Source organism: Schistocerca gregaria, chromosome 8 (assembly GCF_023897955.1).
Source record: "Schistocerca gregaria isolate iqSchGreg1 chromosome 8, iqSchGreg1.2, whole genome shotgun sequence".
Taxonomy (NCBI): Eukaryota; Metazoa; Arthropoda; class Insecta; order Orthoptera; family Acrididae; genus Schistocerca; species Schistocerca gregaria.
The window spans coordinates 392357927-392385680 of record NC_064927.1 but is presented as its reverse complement, the minus strand read 5'-3'; the positions used below and the strand labels follow the sequence as shown (position 1 = coordinate 392385680).

At 40.1% G+C, this 27754-nt stretch overlaps 1 protein-coding gene across 5 annotated transcripts in view; it reads right to left on the bottom strand.

Moving 5' to 3' along the window:
* Window positions 1-27754, bottom strand: part of LOC126284018 (uncharacterized) — a 205100-nt gene that overhangs the window by 74678 nt on the left and 102668 nt on the right. The window contains exon 2 of one of the 5 annotated variants that reach the window (XM_049982563.1): window positions 103-220. The exons of 1 other annotated variant lie outside the window; for it this stretch is intronic. In XM_049982563.1, the coding sequence (XP_049838520.1) occupies window positions 103-220 (118 nt within the window). Of the gene's footprint in view, window positions 1-102; window positions 222-27754 lie in introns of those variants that run through there. 3 more of the 5 variants (XM_049982564.1, XM_049982565.1, XM_049982567.1) reach the window with 3 other exon arrangements.

Below are 27754 nucleotides of genomic sequence, written 5' to 3'. Positions count from 1 at the left end.
TTAAACAAATGAGAAGCAGACAAAATAAAAATAAAGTCACACTTAGTGATAAGCAGTCACATGAAGGCATATCAGACATGTCTCAAATAATAGTTCTAATACTTGCTTTTAGTGTCATTTTGTTGCTGACTCACTATCTGACTTCCATGGTCAATGTTATCGCCATGACAAGAAACTTTCTGAGAATCATCTTTTGGTAGTGGGTAACTATACATTGAGTCTGTAAACACATACATAATCAGAACATTAACAGAATAATCAAATGAAAATGTTACAACATGTAAACACTTGAAAAATTTGAGTTCCCAGATATATTCAGATATGATTAAAAATAAAAGTAACAACAGTGCCTTGCAGTTTTGTATGTGTTCTGTATGTCTGGGAGGGGCTAAAGAACTGGAAAAAACCACAAGGTGTAACCATAAATGTGAAATGTGTGTGTAGCTCAAAGCAAGCGTGTTGGAATTATTAAATCACTACAAGATGTTGTCTACAGTTTCAAGTAAAAGAATAAAATAGTTATTGGCAGAATCAAGAAACTGGAAGGTGAATGTGAAGGAGAAAAGCACGTAAAAACCATCGAAATTGGGAGTAATAAATATGGAACTGCAAATGTAGCATTCACTAGCACAAAAATCATAATTGTAACACTAACTGGTCCATAACAAGTTTGTAGTACAAGAGGTACAGAGTTTGAAAATATAATATGGATAGATTATAAAAATCGGTTCCCCAAAGTGCAGCAGGAGAAAACACATATAACAGATATAGAAATGCACAAGCTTTTGGGGACAGTGGCTCCTTCTTCTGACAAAATGATTGAAGGGAAAGGAGGAGTGATGAAGATTAATGACTGGTGAAGTTTAAGAAATAGGGAGAAGTGGGAAAAAGTTGCTCAGATGGGAGACTTACTGGATGGGATGAGGAAGAAAAAATGATTGTTGGTGCCTGTGCTGGATGAGATTTGAAAACCTGAGAAATTAAGGGTGTGAGATAGGGTAACAAGCAAGTTTCAGATTACTGGAAAAACTTTATGCTGGAGTCAATAATACCAGTAAAAGTATATGTGTAACAGTTCTCCATGTTCTGATCAGTTAACCTAGAGCCAGACTTAATGTGCAAGTGAGGCAACAAATGTTAGTAACAAGTAGAGTGGCAAACTTTACAAAAGCTTCATACAGTGCATGCAATAAATGTGAAAATATTTAATAGACCAGATTATCAAACTATGGATTAAACCATAAGTGGCTAAAAAACATTTAGTTACATTATTTGTAGTATTGTTAAAGGAACAGAAAAATGTGCAGGCCAAGCCAACTATTTTGAACAAATGGTGCACAGGGACTAAACAATTTGCACAAAATGAACAGCTTATGGACAGTCTAGACTGAAAATTTGCCAATAAAATCACAAAATAAAGATTTAACACTGAAATCTTTACCAATTAGTTACTTTTTAAACAAAAAAGGCCAGTTTTTTTTTTTAAAGAAAAGAAGGAAGTGGCTATTTTACACCTAAATGCTATAGGCATGTGTAAATGAGTTTACAGTGAAAATGTATGATAATGATGACACCACAGGGATGAAACTAAAGTCAGAGTGAGGAAACATAGTTCAGTACTTCATCCACTCATGTTCTTGCCATACATAAATGATTTGAAGGAGTCGGCAGAAGTAAATGATGGCTCTCATTTTAGTAAGGGTTAGTCTGATCTCTGTACCTCTTATTTTTTCAGATGCACCACATTATGGTAACAAGTAGTTTGACATGTACCATTAGATTATGCTGCCTACTATATAATTTGAATTGTCTTATTCTATTTATGTACCTGTCATTGAATTTAATGAAATATATGACATGCAATAATATAAAACATAGTCTTATGTGTTAGCTCTTCCAGAGACCCTTTCATTTACAGAAGACATTGTAAAGGGCTTACAAATGGTTCACATAAAACACTTAACCCTTAATCTTACAAAGACTTATGTCATACAATTCCAGACAAATAAAAATTATTTACAGTTATCAGAAGTAGAGATCAGTGAGGACATCCCATTAATTAATTAGTTAATTGTGTTCCCTAGAGCCAATCAAGAAGGAGAGCCTTCAGGGATGTGGAACAAGATATAAGGAAACTGTAGAAACTAAATCCATATATTGTAATAACAATAAACTATCACTATATTGTTAAATGCTTATGCCAGCTAAATGTAATAAAATAAATTACAAAGAAAGCTGCTACTCTAAAAAAGCTGCTGCCCTCAGTTGTATTACATAACTTCTGTTTATTCCCTATTGGTAGCTTACTATTTATTTTCAGAATGAATTATCACTCAGCAGTGGGATGTGCTCTGATATGAAACTTCCTGGCAGATTAAAACTGTGTGCCGGACCAAGACTCAAACCCAGGATCTTTGCCTTTTATGGGCAAATGTTGTATTGACTGAACTACCAAAGAACAACTCATGAACCATCTTCACAGCTTTATTCTGCCAATATCTCATTGCCTACCTTCCAGACCTCACAGAAGTTGTTCTTCAAGATTTGCGGAACTAACACTCCTGGAAGAAAGCATATTATGGAGACGTGGCTTAGCCACAGCCTGGGTAATTGTTTCCGAAATGAATTTTCATGATGAGGTAATGGCAGAAGTAAAGCTGTGAGCATGGGTTGTGAGTAGCACTCAGGTAGCTCAGCTGGCAGAACACTTGCTCATGAAAGATGAAGGTTGCATGCTCAAATCCCAATCCAGCATTCAGTTTTTAATCTGCCAGAAAGTTTCTACTATTTACTTAATTACATTAGTATTTTTTACAGAAAAGAGTTACCTACATCTGCAAATACAATGTCCTTGCTACAGTACATTACTACTCATCATGCAGCTTCACAGATAATACTGCAACTTGCCAAGTAACTAACAGAACATTTTAATCTTTTGAAGTCAGATACTCAAATAATTTATAGGAAGAGCAACTAATGAATTACACTTATAATTTTCTATTGAACCAGTTGGGATTTTCAGTTTGTTGCTTTGTGTGGGATGGAAGCTTAATGAATGCCCTTGTACCAAACAACATAACTACATTCTGAACCATAGACAAGGAGGAAAGTCTACATGAAAATTATTTTTGTGTCTTGGATTGTGATTATGTACATCACTGTTTAGCTGAAACTGATTTTTGCACAGACTAAATGTGGCCCTGTACGTGATGTAATGTTCCCCAAGTGTTAGCAGATTTCGTGACTGTGCTTTCACGCAGTAGAGCTGAGACGATTTTATCACTGCTTAATAGACACTGCAATTACAATAAAATCTCTCTGTAATTTACAGTATCTATGTAAGTTTAAATGAACTGGACCAGCAACTTTTTGTTCTCTCTCTTCTCGATCAGCCATCTACATCTACATCTACATCTACATCCATACTCCGCAAGCCACCTGATGGTGTGTGGCGGAGGGTACCCTGAGTACCTCTATCGGTTCTCCCTTCTATTCCAGTCTAGTATTGTAGATGGAAAGAAGGATTGTCGGTATGCTTCTGTGTGGGTTCTAATCTCTCTGATTTTATCCTCATGGTCTCTTCGTGAGATATACGTAGGAGGGAGCAATATACTGCTTGACTCTTCGGTGAAGGTATGTTCTCGAAACTTTAACAAAAGCCCGTACCGAGCTACTGAGTGTCTCTCCTGCAGAGTCTTCCACTGGAGTTTATCTATCATCTCCATAACGCTTTCGCGATTACTAAATGATCCTGTAACGAAGCACGCTGCTCTCCGTTGGATCTTCTCTATCTCTTCTATCAACCCTATCTGGTGCGGATCCCACACTGCTGAGCAGTATTCAAGCAGTGGGCGAACAAGCGTACTGTAACCTACTTCCTTTGTTGTCGGATTGCATTTCCTTAGGATTCTTCCAATGAATCTCAGTCTGGCATCTGCTTTACCGACGATCAACTTTATATGATCATTCCATTTTAAATCACTCCTAATGCGTACTCCCAGATAATTTATGGAATTAACTGCTTCCAGTTGCTGACCTGCTATTTTGTAGCTAAATGATAAGGCACCTATCTTTCTATGTATTCGCATCACATTACACTTGTCTACATTGAGATTCAATTGCCAATCTGTGCACCATGCGTCAATTCGCTGCAGATCCTCCTGCATTTCAGTACAATTTTCCATTGTTGCAACCTCTCGATACACCACAGCATCATCTGCAAAAAGCCTCAGTGAACTTCCGATGTCATCCACCAGGTCATTTATGTATATTGTGAATAGCAACGGTCCTATGACACTCCCCTGCGGCACACCTGAAATCACTCTTACTTCGGAAGACTTCTCTCCATTGAGAATGACATGCTGCGTTCTGTTATCTAGGAACTCCTCAATCCAATCACACAATTGATCTGATAGTCCGTATGCTCTTACCTTGTTCATTAAACGACTGTGGGGAACTGTGTCAAATGCCTTGCGGAAGTCAAGAAACACGGCATCTACCTGTGAACCCGTGTCTAAAGCCCTCTGAGTCTCATGGACGAATAGCGTGAGCTGGGTTTCACACGACCGTCTTTTTCGAAACCCATGCTGATTCCTACAGAGTAGATTTCTAGTCTCCAGAAAATACATTATACTCGAACATAATACGTGTTCCAAAATTCTACAACTGATCGACGTTAGAGATATAGGTCTACAGTTCTGCATATCTGTTCGACGTCCCTTCTTGAAAACGGGTAGACCTGTGCCCTTTTCCAATCCTTTGGAACGCTTCGCTCTTCTAGAGACCTACGGTACACCGCTGCAAGAAGGGGGCAAGTTCCTTCGCGTACTCTGTGTAAAATCGAACTGGTATCCCATCAGGACCAGAGGAAAGGCCTTTCCTCTTTTGAGCGATTTTAATTGTTTCTCTATCCCTCTGTCGTCTATTTCGATATCTACCATTTTGTCAACTGTGCGACAATCTAGAGAAGGAAGCACAGTGCAGTCTTCCTCTGTGAAACAGCTTTGGAAGAAGACATTTAGTATTTCGGCCTTTAGTCTGTCATCCTCTGTTTCAGTAGCATTTTGGTCACAGAGTGTCTGGACATTTTGTTTTGATCCACCTACCGCTTTGACATAGGACCAAAATTTCTTAGGATTTTCTGCCAAGTCAGTACACAGAACTTTACTTTCGAATTCATTGAAAGCCTCTCGCATAGCCCTCCTCACACTACATTTCGCTTCGCGTGATTTTTGTTTGTCTGCAAGGCTTTGGCTATGTTTATGTTTGCTGTGAAGTTCCCTTTGCTTCCGCAGCAGTTTTCTAACTCGGTTGTTGTACCACAGTGGCTCTTTCCCACTCTTACGATCTTGCTTGGCACATACTCATCTAACGCATATTGTACGATGGTTTTGAACTTTGTCCACTGATCCTCAACACTATCTGTACTTGAGACAAAACTTTTGTGTTGAGCCGTCAGGTACTCTGTAATCTGCTTTTTGTCACTTTTGTGAAACAGAAAAACCTTCCAACCTTTTTTAATATTTCTATTTACGGCTGAAATAATCGATGCAGTAACCGCTTTATGATCACTGATTCCCTGTTCTGCATTAACTGATTCAAATAGTTCGGGTCTGTTTGTCACCAGAAGGTCTAATATGTTATCGCCACGAGTCAGTTCTCTGTTTAACTGCTCAAGGTAGTGTTCAGATAAAGCACTTAAAAATATTTCACTGGATTCTTTGTCCCTGCCACCCGTTATGAACGTTTGAGTCTCCCAGTCTATATCCGGCAAATTAAAATCTCCACCCAGAACTATAACATGGTGGGGAAATCTACTCGAAATATTTTCCAAATTATTCTTCAGGTGCTGAGCCACAACAGTTGGTGAACCTGTGGGCCTATAGAGACATCCAATTACCATGTCTGAGCCTGCTTTAACCGTGACCTTCACCCAAATCATTTCACAATTTGAATCTCCGTCAATTTCCTTCGATACTATTGCACTTCTTATCGCTATAAACATGCCTCCCCCTTCACTGTCCAGCCTGTCTCTGCAGTATGCATTCCAATCAGAGTTTAGAATTTCATTACTGTTTACATGTGGTTTCAGCCAACTTTCTGTCCCTAGTACTATATGGGGGTTGTGACTGTTTATTAATGAGAGCAGTTCTGGGACCTTTCTATAGACGCTCCTGCAGTTTACTATTAGCACATTAATATTGTTATTCCCTGTTGCATTTTGCCTACTCCTGCCTTGCCGCATCTCAGGAGGCGTCTTGTCGGGCCTAGGGAGGGAATTCTCTAACCTAAAAAAACCCCATGTGCACTCCACATGTACTCCGCTACCCTCGTAGCCGCTTCCAGCGTGTAGTGCACACCTGACCTATTCAGGGGGACCCTACATTTCTCCACCCGATAGCGGAGGTCGAGAAATTTGCACCCCAGCTCTCCGCAGAATCGTCTGAGCCTCTGGTTTAAGCCTTCCACTCGGCTCCAAACCAGAGGACCGCGATCGGTTCAGGGAACGATACTACAAATAGTTAGCCATTGTCTGGTAAGGTCGCAGTTCAGTAGAGATTCTGTTATTTGTGCTCATTTGCATGATAATAATAATTATTATTATTTAATTTCATTGTGTTTGCGATTAAGAATAATCATATCTATTTTCCTCAGCTTTTTTCCATGAATTTGAAAAGTAAATGTGGCTTTACTTTGTATGGGGATGTCTGTTGGTGAATGATTGCACATTAACAGCACCAATCACTTGAATATGATTGGTTTGCTTTCAAAATAGAACCTGCATCAAAAATTTCACTTTTAGCAAAATTAAGTTCAATAGTTTTTAGGCATAAATCACGTCCAAAAATCTTACTTGCCAACAGACAATCCTGATAGAGAAGCCTAGCTAAAATAATATGGTGGTAATTAAATTCCAAAATTTCAATATTTAATTTCAAAAAGATAAAAAAAGAAAAAAACTGCCACCATAGTGAGTTTCTTAGGCATCTAAATGGCTAATAAACTGTTTTGACACCAGCATATGGATGTTGATGATCTTGATACTTGATGATGATGCTGTCTTCAGGTCACTCAGTGGCATAGGTACCAGCACTCTTGCAGAACATGAGCTAAATGCTTAGTTACATGAATTAAGTTAACTTAAAAGCTCACATGCAAGTACAGGACATGGAGAATTTGTCCTGTTATAATGTGATGTGTACAGCTCACAGCAGCCTTGCTATGTAAATCATGTGCCTGACTATGGATCAGAAGATATTACCTTCAAATCCTGGGAAGATAAGCATTTTCTTAATTGGTTGTAATTCCTGGGCAATGAATTTCAAATGCTACTATCTTTGTGGAGTGAAGTTCTATTCCTGCATCTCATACCTGCATCTCAAGCTGCTTGCATGTGTCAGCATGACATCAGTTGAGTTCGGATGAGCCAAGTCAAGTTAGGGTTCAGATGAGGTCTTACACAGAAACTATTAGGTGTGTGAACCAGCACCAAGAAGACTTTCTGTATGCTTTCATGCCATACACTGAAGGCAGAGCCTAACAGAATTGTTCGGTGGAAGTGCAACCTATATGTCCATGGACTGAAACATTCTCTGATAAAATTATTTGTTCTTCAGTTCCACTAAGCCCAAATTTTAAGATGCCAGTAAGGGTACTTATTTAGTCACGAAGACGTCTGGCATTAGAAGTCACCCTCATTCTGCCAATGGCCTTGTCAAAGAGGGCGGAGAAGCAGACAGAGGTTCAGGGCATCCTCACATCCTTGGGAGTGGGAAACTGCCCATAAATGTGGAAGAATCAGCAATGATCAACAGCATGAGGCTGCAGAAGGCAATGGAAACCACTGCATTAAAGACACATAATGTGTATCCACAGGACATGTGACCTGTAATTGAAAAAGTGACATGATGACCTCTCCTTTGACAAGAGAATCTGGAATAGTCCTTCGTTTGGATCTCTGGGAGGGGACTGCCAAAGGGGTGGTGACCACAAGTAAAAGATTGAATAGCCAATGAAAGGATAAAGTTATATGAATGAGGATGTGGAATGTCAGAAGTTTGAACATGGTAGGGAAGCTAGAAAATCTGAAAAGGGAAATGCAAAGGCTCAATCTAGATACAGTAGGGCAGTGAAGTGAAATGGAGAGAAGACAACGATTTCTTGTCGGATAAGAATAGGGTAACATCAATAGCAGCCGAAAATAATATAACGGGCGTAGCATTGGTTATGAATAGGAAGGTAGGGAAGAGAATGTGTTCAGTGATAGGGTTGTTCTTATCAGAATTCACAGCAAACCAACACCGACAATGATAGTTCAGCTACATATGCTGATGTCGTAAGATGAAGATGAAGAAAGAGAGAAAGTGTATCGGGGTATTTATAGGGTAATACAGTATGTAAAGGGAGTTGAATCTAATAGTCATGGGGGACTGGAATGCAGTTGTAAGGAAAGGAGTAGAAGATAAGGTTAGAGGAGAATATGGGCTTGGGTCAAGGAATGAGAGAGGAGGGAGACTAATTGACTTCTGTAATAAATTTCAACTAGTAATAGTGAATACTCTGTTCAAAAAACACTTCTGTAATAAATTTCAACTAGTAATAGTGAATACTATGTTCAAGAAACGCAAGAGATGGAGATATACCTGGAAAAGGCTGGGTGGTATGGGCAGATTTCAGTTAGATTACATCATGGTCAGATAGAGATTCCAAAATCAGGTACTGGATTGTAAAGCATACCCAGGAGCAGATATAGACTCAGGTCACAATGTATCAGTGATGAAGAGTAGACTGGACTTAAAGAGATTAGTCAGAAAGAATCAGCACACAACTAAGTGGGATACGGAAGTATTAATGAATGAGCTCAAAAGGCAGTACAGTTGAAGAGGAATGGAATTCTCTAAAAAGAGCAATCACAGAAATTGGAAAGGAAACCATAGGTACAAAGAAGGTAACTGCAAAGAAACCATGGGTAACAGAAAAAATACTTCAGTTGATCGATGAAAGAAGGAAGTACAAAAATGTCCAGGGAAACTCAGGAATACGGAAATACAAGTCACTGAGGAATGAAATAAATGGGAAGTAGAGAGAAACTAAGATGAAATGGCTGCCTGAAAAAATGAGAAGAAATCAAAAAAGAAATGACTGTTGGAAGGACTGACTTAGCATACAGGAAAGTCAAACAACCTTCGGTGAAATTAAAAGCAAAAGTGGTAACATTAGGAGTGCCATGGGAATTCCACTGTTAAATGCAGAGGGAAGAGTGGACAGGTGGAAAGAGTACACTGAAGGCCTCTTGAGGGGGAAATATTTGTCTGATGTGATAGAAGAAGAAACAGCAGTCAATTTAGAATATACAGGGGATCCAGTATTAGAATCAGAATCTAAGAGAGCTTTGCAGGGCTAAGATCAAATAAGGCAGAAGAGATAGATAAAATTGCACCAGCATTTCGAAAGTCATTGGGGAAGTGGCAACAAAACGACTATTAATGTTAGTGTGTAGAATGTACGAGTCTGGCGACATACCATCTGACTTTCAGAAAAACATCACCCACACAGTTCCAAAGACTGCAAGAGTTGACAAGGGCAAGAATTAACACACAATCAGCTTAACAGCTTATGCATCCTAGTTGCTGACAAGAGTAATATACAGCAGAATACAAAAGAAAAGTGAGGATGTGTTAGAAAATGATTACTTTGGCTTTAGGAAAGGTTACTGATGTTGCAGTTGATAATGGAAGCAAGACTTGAGAAAAACCAAGACTGGTTCATAGGATTTGTCAACCTGAAAAAAGCATTCAACAATGTCAAATGGTGCAAGATGTTCGAAATTCTGAGAAAAATAGGGGTAAGCTACAGGGAGAGATAGGTAATATACAATATGTACAAGAGCCAAGAGGGAATAAATAAGGGTGGACAACCAATAATGAATTGTTTGGATTAAAAAGGGTGTATGAGAGGGACGTAGTCTTTTGCTGCTACTGTTCAACCTGTACATCAAAGAAGCAAAGATGGAAATAAAAGAAAGGCTCAGGAGTGGAATTATAATTCAAAGTGAAAGGATATCAATGATACGATATGCTGATGACATTACTATCCTGAGTGAAAGTGAAGAAGAATTACATGATCTGCTGAATGGAATGAACAGTCTAATGAGTACAGAATGTGGACTGAAAAGATAAAAGATGGAAGTAATAAGTAGCAGAAAAGTAATAAGTAGCAGAAATGAGAACAGTAAGAAACATAACATCAGGATTGATGGTCACAGAGCAGATGAAGTCAACATAAAAAGTTTTCTGGGTGTGGTACCGAGTCATAATGTATAAAGCTACTGCTGCTGGAGAAAAACCAATGTTTGCCCCACAGTTGCAGCGGCCTTCTTCTGGGTCTACTAGGAAGAAGACCACTGCAACCATGGCTGAAACATCGGTTTTTCTTCTGGGTCTACTCAAAAGAAGGCCACTGCAACCATGGCTGAAACATTGGTTTTTCTCGAGCAGCAGTAGCCTTATACATTATGATGTGGTACCACACCCAGAAAACTTTTATGTCGACTGACTCTGACTGCAGAAGCCTACGCAATTATAAGTGCAGATGAAGTTCTGCTACCTAGGCAGCCAAATAACCAATGACAAACAGAGCAAAGAGGGCATCAAGAGCAGACTGGGAGTGGCAAAAAGAGCATTCCTGGCCAAGAAATGTCTACTAGTATCAAACACGGGCCTTAATTTGAGGAAGAAATTTCTGAGAATGTATATTTGGAGCACAGTATTGTATGGTAATGAAACGTGGACTGTGGGAAAACTGTAACAGAAGACAATTGAAGCATTTGAGATGTGGTACTACAGCCGAATGCTGAAAAATAGGTGGACTGAGGTAAGGAATGAGGAGGTCCTGTGCATAATCAGAGAGGAAAAGGATGTGTGGAAAACACTAACAAGGAGATGGGACAGGATGATAGGACACCTATTAAGATATAAGGCAATGACTTCCAAGGTAGTAGAGGGAGCTGTGGAAGGCAAAAGTTGTAGAGGAAGACAGAGACTGGAATAATAAATAATGAGCACATAGATTGCAAGTGCTACTCTGAGATGACGAGGTTGGCACAGGAGAGGAATTCGTGCTGAGCTGCATCAAATGAGTCAGAAGACTGATGACTCTAAAAAAAAAAAAGACAGTCATAAGGCATCAGATAGCTCATGTAGTCATCAGTGAGGAGCACCCAACTCCATTAATCCAGGTTCTGTTCCATGTGTTCCCTTGCCCACCTTCTTCAGGCACCATGGTGCTATAGGCCATTTTTTTCATAATGTGCACCTAGAGGCCAAACTGATTGTGTGAAGTTGGTTGGTCGACATAGGTTGTTTGCTATTGCCTTCCTCAAGGGTACAGAACAATTATAAAAACAAAAATTCATAATATATATTTAAAAAAGAAGAAATATGTTATCATCCTCTTAAACCCTAAGTTAAATGGTCCTCAAAAACGCAGAATAAACCAAGTATCTCAAAGATACTTTCATTCAAACGTTAATACTGTTTTCATCTGCTGTTTTAATAACCAGTGCTTTGACCTGTAAGTGAAATCAAAATGTAGATCATATTCTAATTTTACTTCTAGCACTTGTAATTTCTTATATAAATAATTATGAAGTATTAGTTTAAATGTTAAAGTGCTGATTTTCCTTTGCTGTTATTTTTACTACTGTTATTTCTAATGACTCACTTCCATTAACAATTAAGTTTTCTTCTTGTATAATTTGTCACTCCCTCACAATCATTTATCTGTATATTGCGTAACTTTTTTCCCAGTTCCTGGATATAAAACATCCTTGCGCTTTAGATGTGTGGGCTTTTTGTTCCAGTAATAGTAGTTTCCATGGTTCTAAACACTGTCATGCAGTTGGTAGCAAGTCTGATGCTGGTGCTGTTTTTGTTGATAGTTATCATTTGGTACTGTTCCTCCTGCTGATGTTGCTGTTGTAACTGCTAATGTTGTTGGTAGTGTTACTGATACTGCTTGTGTTGCAACTGCTACTGGTGCTGCTGCTTTTACTCATGCAGAATTGTTACCTTATAAAAAGTAGTCTACAGTAATAGCTGTTATGTCTACTGTTTCTGATTCTGTTTGTGGTAGAGGCACTGGATTTCACTTATTCGGATACATATTTTTCAGAAGAATACTGAATGAATGGCTTAATTTGATTGGCCTATTGTGTTCAAATACATTCCATTCTTTCTGAAGTGAAGAGACTTCTCTCCATCTTCTCTGTGGTGAGAAAGAAGGTGAGGGGGAAGTTCGGGTTAGTTACACCAAACAGCCCCCATTTCGCAGTAGTTCTTTTATTCACCCAAACTCAAGCAAGGCTCACAAAGAGCTAGTCATGGCGGAAGAGGCCAAAGATAATCTTAGTTTAGTTCAAAGATGGATGCATTGTGCATCGGCGTTAGTGTTGATTTCATCAGCGCCACATACCCCCTGCAGTACGGAGTACTTTTGAGAGGTGGGGGGGGGGGGGGGGGGGGGTGACTATGGTGTCGGCAGGAGTGGTCCGCAGGAGCCAGACCACGGTCAGCTCGACAGCATCGTCGGGAAGCTGTGTGGGTAGATGTTGTGAAGGAAGGTTCGGCCACCAAACCTGGAAGTCAATGAAGCGAGCCGGGCGTCATACTGGGCATACTGGTCGTGTGGCGGCAGGTAGGCCAGCAGTTTGCGGATGGAACGGAGCGACGACGATATCTCCGGTGGGCGTGACGAACACACAAAGCATGTCCAGGTCGATGTCGGGTGGGAGGGAAACACATTTCACCAGGTGGTAGGGAATGGCAGAGGTTGTGTCATGAGCACTGGATGAAGAGAAACACATGACGAACAGTTATAATCGCATAGTATTATTGAGATGTCATGGATTATGTCTGGGGGGGACAGGCACAAACACCTCGAACGAGGGTACTTACAAGATGGGGGAGGGGTGGGGAGGGGTGGGGGGAACCTCGCCAGGGCGAGGCAGGCGACGGTGGTGGAGAGGTCGGAGGGACCGGCAAAGGGCTCGGCAGCGAGGGTATAATCGTAGGTAAGCTCGACGTGGGGAGCATGTGGTCACTCGATGGAGTGCGTGAGACCGGAGTAGAGGGTGAGGTCGGAGGGGAGCTCGATGACTGGTGCTGTAAGACACCTAACATAGTGTGTAAGTCCGATGTGGAGGGAGTGGACGGAGCATCGTGAGCCACGACAGTGATTGGCGTGTTCGTGGCCTGAAGGGGGCGTAGAAGAAGGCTCAACATGAGCAGGCGTAAGTCTGTTGAGAGAGATTGTAACAGCTGAATCTTTCGTCTGGATGTAATAGGTGTTGGCGGAGGGCTGGAGAACTCGGTACGAGCCGGCATATGGAGGTTGGAGGGGAGCACAGACAGTGTCATCTTCGAGCATGATGTACTTGCAATTGTCCAGAGATTTCAGGATGTGAACCTTTGGGTGGGAGTGGCTGGTGGGTAGAGGCACGATTGCAGGTGAAATGCTTGGAGCAAGTGCACTGTTTGTGTTGTCAGTGGCGGTCGCACGGTGTCGTGCAGGAGCTGAAGTTGCATAGTTTGAGGTGCTGTCCACGAGGGTTGGGGTAGGAGCCGTCAGTTCAGTTCAGGAACACGTGATGCTCGTCACGCATGTGCACTTGTGTCCGCCCGAGTGATAAATGCTGCCATGTTAGGAGGGTGTGGCCCTGCGAAGCTGTCACTACATGTTATGGCTGTCTTGATAGCACAGTTGCGAGGAGTAGTGGGACGTAAACACATGGAGGCTCAATTGCTGGGACTGCAAGCAGATTCAGCGCACTTACTGACCTTGCTTTGTCCTTGCTGTAGTGTCTGTAATTCCTTTGCTGCATCAGAGAGCTGGAGCTAAGTTTCATGGAACCGGACGGAGAGCTCGAAGTTTTCCTTGCGTAGGCGAGCGACATTTTCAAGCTCGACAAGGCACTTGTGAGTTGTTTCTTGTAACGTCGTCGACAGAGACAAGCATGTATGGATGAGATGAGCTCGGACCGATGTGTCATGGAAGGGTTTACTTGATGGAGCACAGGGGAAGTGAGTCTTGGACAGGTGATGAAACACGGTATTTTGCACTAGGTCTGGTGAAAGTTTGTAGTATCACAAGAAGTCAATGCCTAGTACAGGTTCATCAATTTCGCACACTAAAAAAGTCCACTCGAGTTTGTAGTTTGCGGAGAGTGAGGAAATTGAACCCGAGCATTGTAGTTTAGTTGAATTCATGGCCTGCAATGAAGAATGATGAGGGCGAATGTTCGACGATGCTAAGGACGTAGGCAGCAGCGAAACATCATCAGGGCCTGTGTCTACAAGGAAAAGGTATCCCGATAAAATGTCTTTAATGTAAAGTTGTCCGCAATTATCCGGTCGTTCCCGGTCAGAATGGAGGGTTGCCTGTCATGTTGTGCGCAGGAGGAAGCACCAGGTCCTACCTGCAATTGGCGTTTGGGAAGTAGCAGGGTGGTCTACAGTTACGTGCAACCTCACCAAACCATGTAAGGAAGTAACAGTACAGGTTGTGCGGTTGCATTTCCTACGGAAAATTCGTTGCCAGTGGCGGTGGCCAGGGTTCGGTGGCCACAGCAGGCTCGGTTGCAGGAGGGGCCATGACCATGGGTGGAGCCGGTGACGTCCCAGTTGCTTATTTACTGCTTCCCGGAGTGAGCGGAGTGGTTGGCACAGTACTGCCCTGGCCACTAGATGATGAGCCTGAACCTGAAACTTGCCAGGTAGGCAGTGGCTGACGAAATGGATTAGTGATGCATCGTGTAGCTCGTCAGCAATTGTCATTCTTTGCTCGACAGGTTCGGGATACCTCTGAGCCAGAGCAAAGCGGATGTGAGGAGATAGTTTATCTGACCAGGTGGTGAGGAGAGCTGTGTCAGAGAGTAGATTGGCACTGACCAGGGCACGTAGTCGTCTCCAGAGCTGGGAAGGTTTGTCATTGCCTAGTTGCTCAGCATGGAGAACTTTCCGTATTGCTGCCTCAGTTGAGCATAGCAAGCTGACGTAGAACTGTCTTTTTGGCTAGATTGTACCAAGCAGATGAGTCCGGGGCGTTGACCAGGTCAGCAATCAAGTCCTCTTGGTCTTGCAGGTAGGTGATGAGGCACAGAAACCTGGTAACACTTCATCTGCAATTTTGAACCAGGTTGTAGCTCTGTCAGGATTAAACAGCGGCAGTGCTGGTAAGCATTGTAAAATGTTCGGAAGAACAGGTTGAGTTGAGTTCATTGGGGCACTGCCTGAAACGAGCTGTGCTGGTAAGCATTGTAAAATGTTCGGAAGAACGGGTTGAGTTGAGTTCATTGGGGCACTGCCTGAAACGAGCTGTTGTTGCTGTAGTATCCCAGGAGAGTGTGCCCTAGGGATGTGGCAACGATGGCAGCATGAAGATGACACGTTGTGGTTGAGCGCAATCTGTCGCGGTGTGGAAGGCCGACGCGGGTGAGACACCGTAATGTGTCGATTGCGCTTGCGGAAGCTCAACACATTGTGGATGTGTTTGGATTGACGCGTCGCAGAAGACCAATGCAGATGAGGCACCGAGATGTGCTGAAAATGGTAGCGGAAGCTCGACTGGAGCTGGCATGGGGATGACAGGTGAGAAAAAGTTCAAAGTTTGAGAACGCGTATTAGTCTGCGGAAAGCTCGATGTATGATCACAGTCGGGGCCACCTGTGTTTCAGGGAGACTGCGGAGGTGCAGGCTGTCTAGAAGCACAGTGCGGGAAATGATGTTGAACATGGGACAGAATATGTGAATGTTCACTGTTCATAGTCACTCCACTCAAAATGGTGAGCGGATAAGGTGAATGTCATGGCTCAAAACACTGAGGCGTAGCAGTGGGACAGAGGTGGAGGTCAGGCACAGATAACAAGTTATTGTTCCTGTTGCAGGCCAAGGTATCAAAGTAGGAAGGCATGTGCTGATGCTGAACCAAGGCAAGCGTGGGTGTGGTCAGATGCTGAGGAGGTTGACCTGTGAACGAAGCAGTTCCGGCCATGTGGCAGATATCCGCATGGTACTGCATGGATTGCGGCATGGCATCATTGTCCTGGCGGTGGTAGGTTGTCCAGCAAAGCATTTGCAGAAATTGGCATTGGTCCCGCACTGCACGGAGATCCATAAGAAGTAACTGCACAGTCGATGAGGGAGGGCACATGTGGTCGGAACAAAGGCGTTTGATAGCCCGAGTCATGCACACTCCTAACCTCACTTATTGTTGCAGGCTCAAAAACGTTCGATGAAATTGGCGTAATCATCGAGTGAGAGGCATCGTGTTGCAGTCCTAGCGGGTGTACCTCACCCGCAACATGATGCATGTCGATCACAAAATCCGGCGTTAGGCACTGGGCCAAAGTCATTGTTTGAATGCTGTGTCGATGTGATACACGCGAAAATAACCGACGTGGAGGTCGCAGACACAGTAAAACGGAAGATTGTACAACTCAGGGTCACCAGTGAGGGGGAAGTTCAGGTTAGTTACACCAAACAACCCCCATTTCGCAGTAGTTCATTTATTCACCAAAACACAAGCAAGGCTCACAAAGAACTAGTTATGATGGAAGAGGCCAAAGATAATCTTAGCTTAGTCCAAAGATGAATGCATCGACGTTGATGTCGATTTCATTGGTGCCACAAAGGCATTTGCACTGTATCATAGTGCTATTTGAAGAGCCTATTCACTTTCTATGTGCTGGTATTAACTCAAGAGAATGCTAACAGACAGTGCCTATTTTTCCTTGGGTCTTATATTTAGAGATTATGTTTTGAATTTGTTTCTGTGCACAGTGAGCTGGTTCTGTGACAGCTCTGAGCTTCTGGCTTCTCAACACTTGAAAACTTTACATCATGCTGTTATAACAATGTTTCTGCAGTAATTTCCATTCATTCATTAAGTCACACATTGTGTTCTTATGTGTTAGCAAGTGAAAGCAGCCAATATAGTTTACTTCTGCAAAGTATAATGACAACAAATTATGGCTACCTCTAATTTAGCCATACCTGATGATTATGTGAATTACCTCTAGATATGTGTATGTTTATTGGGGGCGGGAGGGGGGGGGGACTCCTTTGTGGTGGCAAGGGGGAGGGGGGGGGAGGGAGAAATCTCCTTTGTGGTGACAAGGGGGTGAGGGGGGGAGCTGTTTTTGTCTAATGCTTCAAAACAAGCAGTTGTCTAAATATTTGGACTACTATCAGCTGTCTATACATAAGTCAAGATGTTCTTAATATAAACATTACAGTTATGTCGACTTAACATACCTGTGTCCAAATATTCTGATAAACTGCCAAAAGAGTGGCTAATGAGGTTCTCTTCTACACTGTTTTTGAACAGCCAAAAATTTTCAATTATGTGTCTGATGTCTAATGGCAACCTGGCCAGTATTTTTCTTGTATTATATAAATGATCTGCTGACTGACATAAATTCAGACACTATTTTAATTGTTTATTCTATGTTATCTGATGGTACAAAGTGTGTTACGGATGTCGGAAAATATCGGTTAACATTGTTAACATATATCAACATACATAATGTATTATATTGCATAGATTGGCTAAGTTTACTTCACTCCATTGCTCAGTGTTTTCAATTTATGGTAAATAGCAAGATTACTGTTCTAGGTATTCATTTATAGAGCAAAAACAGTGACACAACAAATATGACTTCACGTCTTTGCTAAATTTTATGTTGTCTTCATTGGACTTAATACTAGTGGGAAGATTGTTGAATAGTTGGAGTCCCATGTGGAAAGCTCCCTTTTTACATAGTTGAGTGTTTGTATGTAAAATGCGAAGATTTGATTTTTTCCTACTGTTGTGTTTATATATTTCATTAGGTTTTATGGCTCTGCAGTCAGTTGGCACTATGTGGTTACTGGAAAATTTTAGAGTCTCGAGAATGTATAGGCAAGGCAGTGTAAGGATTTCCAACTTTCTGAAGATGGCTTTGCAGGAGTCTCTGGGTTTGCTCCCAGTAATAATCCTCATTGCTCTCAGCTGGATTTTGAATGTGCTCAGGGCAGTTGGAGAATTTCTCTAGAATATCACACCATATTTTAGGTGGGCTTGTATGTAAGCGTAGAATGCGCTGGTTAATATTTTCAGGCTAACACATGATTTCAGTACACTCAATGCATAATAGCCAGTACTAATTCTGGCATTTACCTTTCCTGTATGTGTATTCCATTTCAGGTTATCTTGAACCCACAGACCCAGGAATTTGAAAACAGTGTCAGTACCTATTGGCTGGTTATGTACAGTGACAAGTGGCTGAGAGGAATTTGCATTTTGTGTTGTGTGAATGCTCATGGAAGCTGTCTTTTTGGTGTTGATAGTTAATCTGTTGATTTTAGCCCAGTTGCTGAGTTGTTTAGTGGCCAACTTCACAGCTTTTTGCACAGCCTCTGTATTCTCCCTTTTGAGGAGTACAGTTGTGTCATCAGCAAATATTATTGTTTTATGTGCATCTACATTCAGGCTCAAATCATTAATATACAGGAGGAAAAGTAGAGGTCTCGATAGGATCTCGGTTATTCAGTTGGTTTGTCTATTAGTGTATTTCATGCTGACTCTCTGCTTCTGATTGGTTAGGAATGAAACAATTCAATTGTTTGCAATTCCTTCGATACCATAGTGTTCTATTTTTTCCAGGAATATTTTGTGGTCAACAGTGTCAAAAGTCTTCGACAGATGCAGAAATATGCCTGTTATGGGTTGCTTTTTATCTAACAGATCTAATAGCGTATTTATGTAATCATATACTGCTGTTTCAGTAGATTTGTTGCTTCTGAACCTACTTTGAGATAAACTTAGTAAATATTTTTTTTTTCAATTAAGTCCATCAGTTTTTGTACATTGTTTTTTCAAAAACCTTAGAAAAGCAGGATGAGATTGAGATAGGTCTGTAGTTATTCATATCTGTATTATCACCTTTTTTTAAAGACAGGAAATACTTTAGAAAGTTTCAGAGCTTGAGGTAAAGTACTTGTCTGGAAAGAACGGTCACAGAGGTGAGTTAATGGTTCAGCAATTGTGTGTACACAATTTTTGAAATATTCCACATTGCTTTTACTCTATTGCTGGATTTGTCAATGTATTCATCATTTTGCATCCATTTTGCCTGTCTTGTCATTCTTCTTAGGATACATGTGTAGTTTTTTAGTATTCTGTTAGTTGTGGGGAGTCATTACTTTGTTTACATAACATGTGGAGTACTCTTTTATGTTTGCAAGAGTTTTGTATAGCTGGTGCAATCGAAGTTTGGTTCTCTTATTATTATTTATTCTTACTGGTTTTTGTGGAAAAGCCTCTTCAAAGTGGTGGCTCATTGTGTCAAGAGATATGTTGAATTTCATTTTGACATCACTGGCTGTGTACATCTCTGTCCATTTTTCTTTACTAAGGAGGGCATTTAGCTTGTTCAAGTTATCTTGAGTGAAAAACTTTCATAAAATTTTAGGTGGGACTGGGTTTGAGGTATCTTTGCTAACATCGACCTTTAGAATGAGAGCTTGGTGGTCGCTGAATCCTGCCTTGTATACTTCTAGTGTTGGTTAAGTTTCTTTCTATTTGCAAAAATTTGATCTAGAGCTGTCTTGAATGTGGGTGTTATTCTAGTGGGCTCGTTTACAAGGCCATGCAGGTTATAAGTTTTTGCAATGTTAATCAATGTTTCTGTTGTGGGTGAGAAAGTCTATATTAAAGTCACCACACATAATTACATCCTGTTTCCACTGACTTATTTGGATAGAAACAAGTCCATTTGTAACAAAAAATCATTAATACTACTGGAGGGGGGGGGGGGGATGGTAAATTGTAGCTACAATTAGATTTAGATCTGTAAGCTTTATGGCTGCACATTCAAAGACATTGTCTGTTCCTATTTCCTTTATTCTTTATGCGGAATACGTGTATGTATATTAGGGGAAAAACAGCTCCTCTGTGGTGGCAAGGTGGTGAGGGGAGAGGGACACATTGCTCTTTCTCTAATCCTTCTCAGCTGCTGTTTTTGGCTAATGCTTCAAAACAAGCAGTTGTCTAAATATTCAGACTACTATCAGCTGCCTATACATAAGTCAAGATGTTCTTAATATAAACATTACAGTTATGTCGACTTAACATCCCTGTGTCCAAATATTCTGATAAACTGAAGAAAGAGTGGGCAATGAAGTTTTCTTCTACACTGTTTTTGAACAGCCAAAAGTTTTCAATTATGTGTCTGATGTCTACTGGCAACCACAAGACTCTATCCCTGGCCAATATTGTCCTTGTATTATATAAATGACCTGCCAACTAACATAAATTCAGACACTATTCTTTATGCGGATGACTCTACAGCAATAGCCTGTTGCAAGAAAAGTGAAAATTGAATTAGTCATTTTCAGCAGTCTCTGGCTGAAATTGAAGCCTGGGTGAGAAATAATGGTCTCAAATTAAATCCAATGAAGACACAAATCATTCACTTTTCCACAAAACAAACTGCACAATATATACTAGAAATACCATATGGGGACAATCGACAATCGGCTTGCCACCACAAATTGTACCAAATTTCTAGGTGTAATGCCGAACAAGAATTTATCATGGACAGACCATGTAGATGCCATCTGTCACCGTCTAAATAGTCTAATATTTGCAATGACTGTTATAAGCAGTATAATAGAAACACTAGTAAAAAAAGTTGTATATCATGCATATTTTGCGTCTGTGAATAGATACAGTATAATTTTGGGAATCAGAGAAAACAAACTTACAGAGAGTCTTTATGCTACAGAAAAAAATCATTAGGACCATGGCAGGTGCAGAAAAAAGGCAATCATGCAGACCTCTGTTCAAGGCCCTTGATCTTATGACTGTTCCTGGTCTCTATATCTATGAGACAATTAAGTTTTCTAAACAAAACCCACAACTTTTTGAGGATAACCTGTTTAAGCATGATTATGTAACAAGAAACAAATATCAGTATAAGTTACCAACGCATAGGCTAAAACTGCTGGAGAAGACTCCTTACTATATGGGTATGTGGAAATAAAGTCTGTGAAAAATTTAGACATTATGAACCAGAAGAATTTGGACATAATTTAAAAAAATACCTAGCCAGTAAATATTATTACAATGTAGAAGAATTTATGACTGTTGTTGTTGTTGTTGTTGTGGTCTTCAGTCCTGAAACTGGTTTGATGCAGCTCTCCATGCTACTCTATCCTGTGCAAGCTTCTTCATCATCTCCCAGTACCTACTGCAACCTACATCCTTCTGAATCTGCTTAGTGTAGTCATCTCTTGGTCTCCCTCTACGATTTTTACCCTCCGCGCTGCCCTCCAATACTAAATTGGTGATCCCTTGATGCCTCAGAACATGTCCTACCAATGGATCCCTTCTTCTGGTCAAGTTGTGCCACAAACTTCTCTTCTCCCCAATCCGATTCAATACTTCCTCATTAGTTATGTGATCTACCCATCTAATCTTCAGCATTCTTCTGTAGCACCACATTTCGAAAGCTTCTATTCTCTTCTTGTCCAAACTATTTATCGTCCATGATTCACTTCCATACATGGCTACACTCCATACAAATACTTTCAGAAATGACTTCCTGACACTTAAATCTATACTCGATGTTAACAAACTTCTCTTCTTCAGAAACGCTTTCCTTGCCATTGCCAGTCTACATTTTATATCCTCTCTACTTCGACCATCATCAGTTACTTTGCTCCCCAAATAGCAAAACTCCTTTACTACTGTAAGTGTCTCACTTGCTAATCTGTTTCCCTCAGCATCACCCGACTTTATTCGACTACATTCCATTATCCTCGTTTTGCTTTTGTTGATGGTCATCTTATATCCTCCTTTCAAGACACTATCCATTCCGTTCAACTGCTCTTCCAAGTCCTTTGCTGTCTCTGACAGAATTACGGTGTCATCGGCAAACCTCAAAGTTTTTATTTCTTCTCCATGGACTTTAATACCTACTCCAAATTTTTCTTTTGTTTCCTTCACTGCTTGCTCAATATACAGATTGAATAACATCGGGGATAGACTACAGCCCTGTCTCACTCCCTTCCCAACCACTGCTTCCCTTTCATGTCCCTCGACTCTTATAACTGCCATTTGATTTCTGTACAAATTGTAAATAGCCTTTTGCTCCCTGTATTTTACCCCTGCCACCTTCAGAATTTGAAAGAGAGTATTCCAGTCAACATTGTCAAAAGCTTTCTCTAAGTCTACAAATGCTAGAAACGTAGGTTTGCCCTTCCTTAATCTAGCTCCTAAGATAAGTCGTAGGGTCAGTATTGCCTCACGTGTTCCAACATTTCTACGGAATCCAAACTGATCTTCCTCGAGGTCGGCTTCTACTAGTTTTTCCATTCGTCTGTAAAGAACTCGCGTTAGTATTTTGCAGCTGTGACTTATTAAACTGACAGATCGGTAATTTTCACATCTGTCAAAACTCGCTTTCTTTGAGATTGGATTGGGATGGTTAGCGTACAAACTTAATTATGTATGTAGATTGTAACAAAATTTTTTTATGTGGCTCAATGGTCTGGTACACGTTTTTTGACTAGATGCCTCTTTGATGACTTGTGTGTCCCTTACCTACCCCAGACATCCAGCCAGGGAAAGGGAATGTACCATTTTAATGTGTAATCTGAATCATGTGTTGTTTCTGGCAATTCTTTGCATTGTTGAGAGGTGAAGGCCAGGTTAAAACGAAGATTGAAGAATCTGTGGGCCACCTGAAATTTGATCCCATGATTTCTCACTTTCCAGGTGCACTTTTATTGCTAGACCACCAGGCCCGAAACATATACAGGCAGTTCATCTACAGGTTTTGATGAATGAGTTTGTATTTAAAATATGTCACATAAATGGCGATATCTTTTGATTGCATTTACTTAAAAGCTTAATATTTTTACACAGCTAAGTGACAATAGAACTTAGTACATGACATAATTTTCAACTTGATACAAAAAAAACATTCCTGAGACAAAGGGGTATTAACAGACATACAGAGAGACAACATATGGCAAAATAATATTTTATTATGTGCTATAATTACAAATTAACAATTTTTGGATTTTTTTCCTGTACTTGTACTATGAAACTTTACTTCTTGTCAATTTTCATGATTCTAGGTAAACTGGAAGGACAATATAGGTGTGATCAACGGGTCTGAGAGTAATGAAATACAGACATAAATGGCTGAATTTTTTGATTACAATGACTTAGAGGCTTAAAGTTTTCACACTGCCAAGGGACCAGAGACCTGAGTATGTAACATAATTTTCAAATTGATACCTATACCTGTTCCTGAGAAAACAGTCAGAGAGACAGACAGAAAGATAATCAACTGATTCTGTTCTTATTAATTGAGGTACAGGCCCTCAAGAACAGAAGCAGGTTGAACACAGAATCTGATAGAACACTATATTTAATGTTTCTTCTCACCAAATTTAGTCTTATTCCTGTTGCATCATTTGTTGATAAGATCCTCTGTTTCCTACTGTTAAAATAAGACTTGATTCACAGAAAGGGAACTTATGTTAGTCTCCCTACTATAATTTTATGAACTACTCATTCGGTGGTCTTGGCAAGATCACAGAAAATGTCAACAGGACAATTTTTCTTGGATGTTTCTACGGAATTTGTGAGGTCATTTAGTGGTTTCTAAGTATTTAGTAGTTTCTCAGTATTGAAGCCTGTACTGAAGCCAGACTGAGCTGAGGAAGGTGGTTCAATATTCTGTTGATGCTGCAATCTCAAAATTACTTCACAACATGAGAAGAGGGAGATGTGTTTGTAATGAGAGGTCACTTGCCTATCTCGTCTTTTATAAATGGGTGTCCCTATCAATTTCTACAGCATTTAATGAGATACAACTTGACTGGTTACAAAGAAAACTCAAGGAAGGTGCTGCAAAGTCAGCACATTTTTAGTACTTTGTTAGGCTGCTTGTATATGATAGAACATTATTTATTTTACATACTTCATCTTCAGATATATTTCTATTTAAACTTTTACCTTTTTGATTACTGAACCCATCTGGAGATGAAAATGTTCGACCTTATGGTAACATCAGACACACAAGTAGATTTTTGGAAAAGGAATTAAAATTCATAGAAAGGGAGGAGAAAAAAAGATTTGCTGGTGATGTCACAATGCTTTCAGGGGTGGCAAACAACTTGAGGGGTCAGTTGAATAGAATGCATAACGTTCTGGATGGAGGTAATGGAGTGTAGTCAAAATCACATGGTGTTCAGAGAATTAAATTAGGAAATGAGAGACTAAAAGTAATAGACAAATTTTACTATTAGGGCAGAAAAATAACTGATAATGGAATAAATATAGAGCATTTTAGGTGTAGACTGGCTATAACTAAAAAGGCTTTTCAGAAAATGAGAAAATATATTTACATCTAATATTTATTTAAATTCTTTTCTGAAAGTATTTACTGGAGGGTAGCCTTATACTGAAGTGAAACATGGACAATAAGCAGTAAGACAAGAGGAAAATTGAAGATTTTGAAATGTAGTCTTACAGCAAAATGATGATCAGATGGGTAGAGCAAGGCACTAATCAAGAGGTACTAAATCAAGTTATTGTAAAGAGATCTTTATGAATCAAGGAATAGTTAGTTTGGCAATGTAGGTTAAGTTTGGAGAATAAAAGTGGGGGGAAACTGTTGCTCAATTACAGTAAACAGGTTAAAGTACTACTTATTGACTTGACTGTGAGTGGTTTGTCAGTGGTATGTTGAAGGCCCTGTCACAGGAGGCAGGAACCAGGGAGAGCTCACGATACTACACTTGTCCCCAAAATCAAGAAGTATGAGGTGCTGCCTCCCACTGAAAGTTAACGTGAGCCAGAGAAACATACTTCACCTCTTGGAAAGCCTGCTGTGTTCTATGTCACAGCAGTTTCAATTTAAAATGAGGACAAGAAATATCATCTTGTGTACTCAGGATATGTGCTAAGAGGTCCAATCAACAAACTGAAGAGCCTGTTCTAACAGCCACTGAGGAAAGACAATGCAAACCACTACAGATTGTGGCACACACTGGAACAAACAATGGCAACTGTTTGGGCTCCAAGGTCTTGGAACTTCCCAGTGGCAGGAAAAGTGGAAAAGATCAGCAGACTCATGGAAGTTATACAAAGCCCATTACCTACTGCATTTTCCATTAGAACTGATCATATCCCATTGTTCTGAGCCTGTTGGATGTCTTGAAAAAGAGGCTTTGAAAATTCTGTGCCAAGTTTGGTTGAAACATCATAAACTTGCACGATAGTGCCCAGAACTTCACAACATGAGAAGAGGGAGATGTGTTTGTAATGAGAGGTCACTTGCCTATCTTTTCTTTTATAAATGGGTGTTCCTATCATGTTCTACAGCATTTAATGAGATAAAACTTGACTGGTTACAAAGAAAGCACAAGGAAGGTGCTGCCAAGTCAGCACATTTTTAGTACTTTGTTGGGCTGCTTGTATATGATAGAACATTATTTATTTTACATACTTTATCTTCAGGTATATTTCTATTTAAACTTTTTACCTTTCTGATTACTGAACCCATCTGGAGATGAGCCCCTTAAATGCCCCATGTGTGAATACACATTGAGGTTTTTACTCTGGTAACTGACTGTCTGTGAAATGCCCACAAGGATGGTCTAGATCTTTGTAATTTTAAGATTATTTATATTAATGGTTCCAAACAATCATGGGCAGCTGACTATGTGTCTCTCTTCCCAAACAGTGTACTCATGGTTCATCTGTCATCACAGTCTTCGATGCAGAATTCTACACCATCCTTAAACTACTGATACAAATGGGAAGAGATTGAGGCAGGAGCTTGTTCATATACTCAGATTTTCTTAGTGCCCTTCAGGTTATTCAACAGTTGTATCCAATGAACAAGCCGGCCCAGAATATTCAGGATGTCCTTCTCCTTCTGCAGAATGTAGGGAAAGAAGTACCATGCATTTGGGTCCCAGGGCATGGGAGAATTGATAGGTATAAACAAGGTGATTATACAGGCAGGAATGCCTGTGATGGATGTGTGATAACACAGAGTGCCTTTCCATTATACATTATTATCTCCCATCTTTGTAGTGATGTCCTATGTCAGCAGAAAGACAAATGGTTGTAATACAAACCAACAAACTACGCCAAGTGAAGCCTACTACGAGGCTGCTGAAGACATAATCCCAATTGTTCAAAATGCAGAGAAATGGTACTAACAAGACTAAGAATAGGACATTGCCCTATGGCACACATGCCCTAGTTTGCAGCATTTATGGCCACATCCTGACATAGCAATTGTTTTTCATGTTTTATATTAATGACCTGGCAGGGAATATCAACTGTAAGCTCAAACATTTTGCTGCAAATGACACAGTTATCTGTAATGTAGTAATACTCAAAAAAGGTAGCATAGATATCCAGTCAGATCTTGATAAGATATCAAAGTGATGGAAAAATAACAATTTTCTTTTAATTTTCAGAAATTTAAGGTTATGCACTTCACAAAAGGCATAAATTAAGTAACCATTAAGTATAATATCAATGAGTCACAACTGAAATCTGTCAACTGATATAAATACCTGAGTGTGACAATTTGTAGGGATACAAAATCAAACAGTCACTTAGCCTCAGTCATATGTAAAACAGATAGCAGACTTTGGTTCATTAATAGCACACTGAGAAACTGTAGGCAGTCTACAAAGGAGAATGCATACAAAACACTTTGTGACCCATCATAGAATATTGTTCAAGAGTGTGTGATCCATACCAAATAAATCTAACAGGGGATATTGAACATACATGGTGTTAAAAAAAAGTATTTCATATTTTGAGATGTGGTAGTGTGAAACAAAGACAAAAATGCCCAGTAAATGTGGGCTCTTAAATGCTTTGCTACTGTAGAACACATATCTTGTACTGCCAACTCTCTGCTGCTATGAATGACTTACACAATGCAGTAAAGAAATGAGGACACAAACCTCTGTTATTATCATGGTATACCATGCAGTAAATGTCTGTTAATGTTGCTACTGTTCTGAGTAAGTGCAGTGCACACATTAGTTCTGATGAAACTAAATAGTGTTGTCACAAGTTTCTGAAATGCTTTTGCTTTGCACTTTTATCTTTGCACTTCCCAGCATAATTTCCACATGGAAAATGGCAGACATAATCTTCCATTATGGTCTTGGAAATGGAAGCAAAAGATCTTCATGGTTGCCATTTCTGATGTGGAATAATAGTCTTGCATCCATTTGCCAGACTATGACAGATCATGTACACTATTCCCCATGTGGAGTAATTGGCTTCCCTTGTGCTGGTAAGTGCAAAGATAGAACTACAATGTAAAAGTGTTTCACAAATTCATAACAACATAACCTAGTACTATTAAAACTAATGTACGTGCTGCATTTGTCCAGAATTTTGGATATAGTTTACAGTAGGAGCACTAACAGGTGCTTACTGCATGCTGTAACAGAGGAATGTGTCTTTACTACTACTACTCGTTTACTGAAATCTGTAGGTCATCTGTGGCAGCAAAGATCTTGCAGTACAAGAGATGTGTTCAACAGCAGCAAAATTGAACAAGTGTTCATAGCTCTTATGGTAAGCCTTTTGCAGCTCATGTTCAATGAACGTTTTTTTATTTTTTTAAATTTTTATTGTCTGTAGTACCACCTCTTAAAATATG